At 43.2% G+C, this 9,549-nt stretch overlaps 1 protein-coding gene across 1 annotated transcript; it reads right to left on the bottom strand.

Annotated features, from left to right (window-relative positions):
* Positions 1-1,682: 1,682 nt before the first annotated feature.
* On the bottom strand, positions 1,683-8,057 carry BRS3 (bombesin receptor subtype 3). Its single transcript, XM_003360456.4, has 3 exons — positions 6,967-8,057; positions 5,042-5,393; positions 1,683-3,550 (listed from the first exon to the last, which is right to left on the bottom strand). Exons 1-3 carry the CDS (start codon positions 7,398-7,400, stop codon positions 3,137-3,139), a joined length of 1,200 nt encoding a protein of 399 aa, XP_003360504.1. The 5' UTR covers positions 7,401-8,057; the 3' UTR covers positions 1,683-3,136.
* Positions 8,058-9,549: the final 1,492 nt, after the last annotated feature.

Below are 9,549 nucleotides of genomic sequence, written 5' to 3'. Positions count from 1 at the left end.
AAGCTGAGGCAGGGAGGAGCAGTGGCCTTGGGAGCTAAGCATGCTTGCACCTGTGATGGCATTCTGTTTGGCCATTGGACATGAGGCTTGTTTCCCGTTGTTAAATCCTTTTGGATTCCTAGAATTAAATTCCTTGTAACTGAGGAAATCGAAGTATCTCTGTCTTTATAACCTTTTTTTTTTTCAAGATTTTTTTTTAACACGTCGCAAATGCTCAAGGTAACAAGCAAAAAGGGGGGAATGTCTGGAGTTCCCATCATGGCTCAGTGGTTAATGAACCCGACTAGTATCCACGAGGATGCGGGTTCGATCCCTGGCCTTGCTCAGTGGGTTAAGGATCCAGCATTGCCGTGAGTTGTGGTGTAGGTCGAAGATGCGGCTCGGATCCCGAGTTGCTGTGGCTCTGGTGCAGGCCGGCAGCTGCAGCTCCGATTTGACTCTGACCCCTAACCTGGGAACCTCCATATGCTGCGGGTGCAGCCCTAAAAAAAATAAAAAGACAAAAGACCAAAAAAAGGGGGGGTGTCCTTTGTTATAAAGATAGGGGATAGCTCCGGAAACTCCAGCACTGGGATAAGGTGGGCCACATGAGGGGCTGCCGGACCCAGGAAGACAGAACCCCAGACCACCGGCTTCTCTGTACTCCTGCCTAATAGGCCACGGCCTTCTTGGTGGATAAAAATACAATAACCTAGGAAAGTAGAGACTGCCTGGCCAGAGAAGTCATCTACCTGACCTAGGAACTTTTTCTGGAAAATTACTGAAGTATCCCAAACTCAGTTTTTAAAAAGTAGCTCTCTCATTCAAGCTCACTCCCTGGGAATTTTCCTCTCCCCGCTTCCTGTAAAGTCAAGACTTAGTGGAAATAAAAGTAACTCCTTTTGACAAAAAGATTGATGGATCCCTGACTTAAGATGGTTATAACTGCAGAAATTGTTTAAACCCAAATTGGCTACTTTCAGTAGGTATGCCAGTGTTAAATGTTTCCCAGTACTTTCAACTTCAGTGACAAAGCCGTATCTAAATTTGTGACTCTGCTTTCCTGCTTTGTAGCATATTATTATGATCCATTGCTCCAAGTCTTGGGTCAGGGCAGAGCCTGAACAAAATTGCGACGCATACAAAATTTGTCATGTGTCCCAACCCTGGCACTTAGGACCCTCTCTAAAGAAATGAAATATTCTGCAATCACATTTCTGTACCACAGTAGGCAGTGTGACAGAAATTGTGGCTGCCGAGGCCTGCTTGTAAGGTTAGCTCTCACAAGGATAATCTGTTAAAAAAAGGAGACCACCCCCTCCAAAAAAATCAAAGCAAAGCCATGGATTTTAATCCCAATTCCCCAACTCTGGTTGGGAGGCTGATGTCCTATAAAACTATTTTGGGAATTATTTTCTATCAGAGCCCCTAGGTCACCTAGGGATTATTGAGAATGAAGAAAAAGTTCTTTGAGCTCTGGTTTTATCAAGTGCTGGAAAGCTTGCTTAGCTTTTGTAATCTGGTACTTGTATCAAGTCATTTCTAAAATGTTATACTTGGGAGAGTAAAGATGTAATGTTTAGCCAGAGTAAGGAAAATAGTAAAATACTTTGGACTTTGGGGACTTGAAAATAAATTTTGGGGTTAAAGTGGGTTCTCAGTGATACTCTGCCAGAGGGTTTTTAGAATAACAAAGTCATTCAAAACTTAAGTTCACATTTATTTGTTTCTCTCCACTTAGTACAATGTCCAACTCAAAACAATACTAAGACCCCCTCCCACTTTAAGGAAGCCAGTTTTACAGAAATGGAAAGCCTAGTGTTAATATAGATGTCCCCATTCAAGCCACATCTTTAAGCAAAAGCTCACAGGTACACAAGCCACTTAAAGAAGCTCGGAGTTACCAAAAGCACACCCCAAAATCAAGTTTTTGAAAATACAGATTTAACTATCAATAGTGCCAAACATATGCTTTAATTTGCCCCAAGAAAACATTTTTCTGAAACCACAAATCTAAATCTGACACATCTATTGACAACAGCAGTTGTTGGAAATAATATTTATTAGTAAGCTTAAAGCGGTAGCAAGTAGGAGCAGAGGACAGAAAATCAGAACCTTCCATCTGATTTCCAAGGGCAGAGATTAATGAGGTCATACTCTTACAGGACTCAGGCACACTTGGGGTTTCGGGTAGTCAGGCAGGAAGATGATCTGATGACATCTGCACACCCAGGTGTTAGGGATCACATGTGGTACTTCTGCATCTTTTAGAAAGAGGGCACTGCTTACCAGAAAGAAATGAATTTCCTTAAAGGAAGAATTTCAGACACTGGCAGGCTCGCAGAGTTTTTGACCAGGGGGGCCCTCTTTGGAGCCCTCAAATGACACCATAAACGTGGCCACTTATTCTGCCCGTGAAGAAGGCAAGTTCTTCACAATATTTGTGAAAGATAACTTTGCCCAATTATCAATCAATGGTAGTTGGAAGTAGAACTACCTTAAGTTAGTAAGCGCTGACCTAGTAAGGCAAACACCTTGCCCCAGATCCTTTCTCGTGTACGCCGCTGACCCCAAAACATTTTCATTGCCATTTCACAGCATTGATTCTGATGGAATAGCGATTAATGGAAAAGGGCAGTCAAAAACGAAAATCAGCCAAACAAAAAAGCCACCCACGAAGGATTCTTTTTTAGGACTTTTTAAAAAGAAAACTGCAGAAGACATGTTTTACCTCACTTTGATCCCCTCTTCAAATGCAAAGTATAATCTATAGATTTACACCACATAACAAACACAATCACAGTTTTATGCAAATCACAGGAGCATATGTGAAATTAGAAGCTTCGTAGATGTGATGGAAATAAATTAGATTTTTCAGTGTCATCTTGTTGATTTCGCCTTCCCTTCCTCTTCAACTTCCCTTAGGACCCACTGACATATACAAACGTGTCTTCCTATGCCTGGTGGGGCTTCGCTTTATTTAGAAAGCCCAATAAGATCATTGTTCGTACCTTGAAGAAAATCATGGTTTGTCCAAGCCTTCCCTCCTAAGACTTCAGCACTATTCACAAACGAGCAACCTGACACCATAAACCTACACGTCGCCCAGAGTCGAATACACATGCTGGAAGGAAAAACACCGGTTTTAATGGAAAAGTTAGACTCTGTCTTCTTCCTTCTTGACACCACTGCCAGGAAACAGGGACGCACTAATTTCAGACACCTGAGTGCTCGCAGCACCCCGGACCCGTCCCATCACTGCCAGGTTGTCAAGAGGTATATCACCAGCAGAAGGTTCAGGCGCCTCTGCCTTGCAACAGAATAACTGAGCTTTAAAATGCTGCTGGAAGGTTTTGCTCAGCCAGTAAAGAGCAAAGGGGTTTACGCAAGAATTGCTGAAAGCCAGAACCCGAGAGAAAATGGTGACAATAAAATGAATGGCAGAGGAGTCCACGTAGGTTTGGTAAGTGAATGAGCGGTAAAGATACAGGAGGTGATTCGGCAACCAGCAGAGAGCAAACAGAGCCACCAGCACCAACACTGTTTTGGCAATTCGCTTCCGGGATTCGATCTGTAGGAGAAAGAAAAATGGCAACAATAACAACAACAAAACCCCAAACCCAAACAAAACCAAAAAAACAAAACAAAATAAAACTCCAAAACATTTACTTGGCAAAGATGTTTAAAAGCCGCTCTCTAGATTTTACATAGAAATTTACGTCAACAGGCTAGTGCGCGTTTGAATATGCACTTGTGAGATAACTGGCTGGCACGTGCAGGAAGGCAGCCTGTGCCTATAGAATGTAGCACGTGAATTGACACGGTAGCCCTTGACCTTGGTCTCTCAAGAGCTCTAACTCAGAGACTCGAATTCCTGGTTTTGAGATATCATCCTAGGGTGTCTCCAGTTATCTCAAGGAGTGTTGTGGAATTATAGAAAATTTAATTTAATTAAGAAATAGATGCTTCCTGCGTTCACCGCATCGGCAGGGGTTGACTAGGTTAGAATAGCTTTCCGGGGTCCATGAAGGTTGCCAAATGGGTTGCCCACACTGTTTTTAATGTAAAGGAATACTCTATGGTCTAACTCTACAGTCAAAGGAGTGAAAAACCAATGCGCCATCCTTTATGTGTGAAAATAATCCTACCCATACCTATTAATAAGAGAAACCAAAGACGTTGCCTGTGGTCACAGAGAGAGCAAAGATAACTGCTCCTGTGGGCATTTAATGTGCAGTTTTACCATCCTGAGTTGAACCAACTGAAGGGACTGGCTCCAAAAAAAAAGGCACTGAGCTCTCCATGGACTGGCCAAGAGGTAAACAGAGTCACTTCCTCCTACCCAAGAAAGAAATCCTGGTGGGTTTTTTTTTTTTTTTTAAATCAAATGGAACAATGTTTTCCCAATATTCTTTTTATCTGTTCATATTTATGAGAGGAGAGCACACCTGGGTCTCACCACGGTCTTAATCAAGCTTCTGTGAGTCAGTGTGTTCTCTTGCCACTGGCTCTCCGCTCCCCCCCCCTCCCCCCGCCGCCCCCGCCCCCGGCCGCCCCCTGGGTGCTCATCTGTGTGTAAGCGGTTTGCATTGACTAATGTTATGGCTTCTTGCCAGCTCTACCGTCCTGTGTTTTTCTATCCTTCTGCTCCACTTTCTAAAACAAAAGATGCTTCACTTTATAGTCTCACCTGGTGTGATGTTCTTTACTATTCCGTGGGAGTGATTTTGACTGATCCCAAACTTTGGCTGTCCCCCTTTTCTCATAATAGTAGTCCTACCATTTATTGGAGGTTTACTGTGCAGGAGGAACAAAGCTGAGCATGCCATACCTATCATCCAGCCCTCGTTTTCATTTGACACAGGAGGGAATTGAGGCTCAGAGAGGTGAAGTAACTTGCTCAGGATTGCTCAGCTAGTATGGAATTAAATCCTGGGTCGGACAGACTCCAGAGCCCATGACCATAACAGAAATACTCTACTGCTGATGTATTTCTTGCTCACTGGGGCAAAAGTAGACATCTCACTTCTAAATTCCTGCATGAGTGCTGATTAATACATACCTGCTTTCGGGCATGGCTTTGTTCCTCCGTAGGTATGTTCAAGGTGCTTTTGTAAAGGGTCCTAGCGATCAAAGAATAATAGACAGAGATGATGGAGAGGGGAATAATGTAGAATACTAAGAAGCACAGCAGAGAATGTATCTCTTGCAGGAGCCTCTCAGAAACAGGATAGGAGGCACACGCTTCAAATGTCATATTTCTGTTGGGATCGTGAAAAGTATATACATTGGAAAATATAGCCTCTGGTAGAGCAATTAGCATGGACACGATCCAGATGCAGCCAGCTTTGGCACAGGTCTTCAGGATGGCGTTGGAGGGCTGCCGCTCCAGGGGTTTCACAACTGCCTTGTATCTAGAAACACATAATGAGAGCAGAGGGCAAAAATCAATATCCAAATGACAGAATCTTAGGGGTAGAGGTGACCTTAATGGTCATCCAGTTCCACCTTCTATCTGTATGAATATAACCAAGTCAACATTAACCAAGTGGAATTGGTTCTGATTTCAAATACACATAATACATCCCAGCATTTAAAAATTTATGCTAATCACCTTTTTTTTCCCACTGAGATAGTCCAGATTTGCAATTTTAATCATTTTATTGTAGGTCCTCTCTTTAGGGCAAATATATGTTTTCCAGCATGATTTCATGTGTGATGGAGAGTAATGCATTACCTGTGTATTAGCTTAAGTGTTCTAAAAGACTTCCTTTTTGCATAAGTGACTGAGGTTAAACCTAATTCTCCTATCTTCGTGAGTGAGCAGTCATCAACCTTCCCAGAAAAGAATTCCATGAGTTTAGGCAGGAAAGCGGAGAGGGTTAATTTCCTCTCTGTTCCTAAGTGCTAATTTCTTGCCCAAACCCGATCTGTAGGTAGATTTAGGGCAAGGCAAGGGTGCAGTCCAAAACCCTGGACCCGTGCAAAGATGCCTCCTTATTCTGACAAATCCACCTTAAAAGCTGTAGCCTTTAAGTACATCTGCGCTCAAACAGAATATAAAACCAGTCAAAGCAAAATTCTGTAAAAGACACAGGGAAAGCTTTTCCTCCTCTCATATAGAAGCTATTCCTTCCGGTACTGCCAGGCATTGATTACTTACAGGCTTCTTGCAGGCTTTTTAAAGCATCACTTTTAACATTTGGAGCCTCAATTTTTTTCCCCCATGCTTTCAGTTATTTTTCTACAGCAGGAACACAGAAAAACACTGTCCTTGGACTGAAAATACCCTAACAGAGCCCGAACATCCTGACTGCCACCGGTTTTCACACGCTCCATCCATAGAGCTCTAAAAGTCAACCGGGATTAATTTATGTCTCTGGAAACAGAATGCCAGCGAACGCCTATAGAGAAAACAAATACAATTAAGTGATGACATGACACTGACTTTCCAGGAAGCCGAAAGCCTCACCGTTTTTCTGCCATTAGTTAATTTGATGCATTTCAAATAAATTAGATGCATGTATCTTTTTTTTTTTACCATTCTTCCAGTAGACAGTAATGCATATGTGGTCAATAGTCACACCTATGCTGATGTTTTAATGTTGACAATATTGCACCACTAGGCTGCACTAATGTATAAAGCATGAATTGTTTTTCTTTTACACCTGGAACAATTTGCCTTAATAAACGGGGAACGGGGAGTGGGGGGGGGGGAGAAACACCGTCCAGTCTTTCAAACAAACAATCACACTTCAGAGAAAATAAATGATCCCTAAAGCATGCAATTTCAATCTCTCCCCTGATGAGTGTCAACATTCTTACACCAACTTTGATTTAAAATGCCCCCCGATTTTCCAATCTTACATCCAAGTTACAGAGTATGAGAAAAGCAGCAGAGTAGCCAGTGAATGCTAAGTACAAGCTTTCCTTTCTTTTTTGCCTAATTTCACATCCTGGCAAATATAACTGAGAAAAGAAACCCACCTGTCAGCACTGAGAATTGTTAACGTGAACACTGATACACCAACAGAAGTGAGCCGGATGAAAGAGAGCACCTTACAGCCAATTCTTCCGAACAGCCATCCTTCTGCAAGGTAGTGGGTTGCATCCACTGGCACACAAGTTAGCAGAAGTAAAAGATCTCCAAAAGCCAGGCTGGTGATGAAAATGTTGGGAACTGTTTGCATGGACTTGGTCTTGAAAAAGACTTTGATGAGAATAGCATTTCCAAGGATGCCCACTGAAATGATCACGGCATAAGTGAAATAGATGACACACAATGCTTCTATTCCTGGAGAGTTGTCTCCGGTCCTTCCTTTATTTGTGGTATCATTAGGAACGCCGGGGCTTGATGATTCTGTGTCATTTGTGGTTGAAATTAAAGTCTGATTAGGTGACTGAGGCTGCCTTTGAGCCATTGCTTCTGAAGCCTATGCCTTTAATCTTTCTTCTGCTCAGTTCAGAGGTACTTGATTGTCACGTCTAATGCCTACGTCTAGCAATGAGATGCTAGGAGAACAGAGCAGAATGGCAAGCAAATTCAAGACATCCGGAGACTCCTTCCCTTCAGTAGTTCTGTATCTCCCAGCATGCTTGGCTAAATGCTAACCGATCTGGCACTGAAGAGTGGGAGGTGGAGGAGCTTTATTGGCGTTTCCATGACAGAAGGAGGGGGTTTGGAAATGCTCTGCAGTTGCTTGTTCTTTCCTGTTGGGGAATCTTTGACTACCCTGCTGCCATTAGATACTACTGATTACTTGTTAGAATCACTCTGTTTCCCTGTCTAACCACGAAGGTCGAGACAGATTTTTGTCAATTTCCTCCCAGAATGCATCCACTTCTCTGCAATCAGAAGATGGTCCGATGCACCTTCTTCTACATGCTAAACGAGTATATGTGTCCCCTGAAGCACAAACTCGAATCCACGCCTCTAGATGGAATATCAGACACGCGCTCCCACAACAAATCATTCACATTTCAGCAGGGCTGATGTCACTTCAAGGAGGAATAATTCAGGTGACCTGAGCTTATCACCTAGCTCTGACATGTGGTAATTCCCAGCCCTGCATAATGTCTAAGGGCTCTGCTGCGTAATATCAAAGCAACCTTTAAGAGATGAAAAAAATCCAGGCAAACCACCAGTTGCTTTGTCTCTAAATGTTCTAATAAAACACCTTTTTACTGTTTGACTGCCTGTCGTAGTGCCACTTTTTTTTTTTCAATGCTGTTTAGGGTTTCTCTCTTTAGAAATGCTTAAAAGGGACCTGCCTTGTTCCAAAACAAAATAATGCAGAGCCCAGCTCGAGATCCTGACCCAAAAGGACTTGTGAGAATGAAAATCATTCTTTTCAAAAGAGACAATGCCACAGGCTACTCCAGAGGTGATGGGCATGTAGATAATGTTTGCATCAACTGAAGGAAATAGAAAATCAAGGCAATTGCCTTGGAACCGGCGAGAAATGGTTCCCAGCAAAGGTAAGCGTGTATACATGGGGAGTAGGGGGTTGTCGGGGAGTGGGAGGCCAGCAGTTTAAAGGCATTTAATAATATAACCTGCTAAGAAATAGTCTCTGAAATGATCAAATTCAAAGGATCATCTCTCAGCTAGGAGAAACTTTTTGTAGCAAGGCGCTTATAAATATATCCACGTCAGATTTAGTCTGGGGAGTGGAATAAAAGACAGCAAAGTATGTGACTGGCCAATGAACAAGAAGAGCAAACAAAGATGGCTTTTTATACTGACGGAATAATAGGTGCAATAAATTCTGCAAGGACAGTGACTTGGATGAATTGAATCAATTATCTGGATAATTTGAACAACCTGAAACACACCTCTGCTCCACACCTTATGAAATTATCTCCAGAGCTTGAATGACCCTGTTTCTGATGGGAATGAGGTGGGGGAATGTTTGAGCAAACCCAGGTCCCTGAGCCTAAGTTTATTCCCTTAAGTAGTTTCATGCACCGGGCTGCCTCTTTAAGACCAGCTCTATAGAAGCGGCTCTACACAGTTCCTATCTCGTTCTTGCAAAGCTAATGATCAAATCTCTTTGGGATTCCTGCCGTAGCATTTAGCAAAGAGCAAACTGTATCTCCCGATTCACACCTCGGCGGATGGTCACAGAGCACTGTTTGGAAAGAAACAAACTCTGGCACGTGATTCATAAAATTAGCTGAATTCCCCAGATCTCAGGCAGGCTTGCCTCAGGCTGCAGCCACCAGCGTGCCTTCCCCCCTTCCTCAGCCCTCTGGTCGGGAGAGGTCAGGAGAGAGCAGTGATGGCCGGGATGCTGCTGGTGTTTGGGGATCTCTGGAATTCCAGAATCCCAGCAGATCAGAAATGCAAATGAACCTAGAGATGATGAAATCAAATCCTCTATGATTTTCAGAGGCAGGAATGAGGTTCAGAGAGGGAAAGTAGCTCATGCAAGGTCACAAGAGCGTTCTGGGGCCGTGCTGAGGTGGAAACAGCTTCCCTCTGGATTCTGAAAGGTTAAAAATCAGGGGCAAGAGCGGAAAAGCCCTCAGTTGCTGACAATGAGCCATATTTGCTCATTTGGCATCGGG

The sequence above is a fragment of the Sus scrofa genome, chromosome X (assembly GCF_054392235.1).
Source record: "Sus scrofa isolate SSC_HxYL_T2T_F1_AM1 chromosome X, Sscrofa_HxYL_maternal_Yorkshire_Landrace_v2.0, whole genome shotgun sequence".
Taxonomy (NCBI): Eukaryota; Metazoa; Chordata; class Mammalia; order Artiodactyla; family Suidae; genus Sus; species Sus scrofa.
This window is presented reverse-complemented; position numbering and strand designations above follow the sequence as displayed.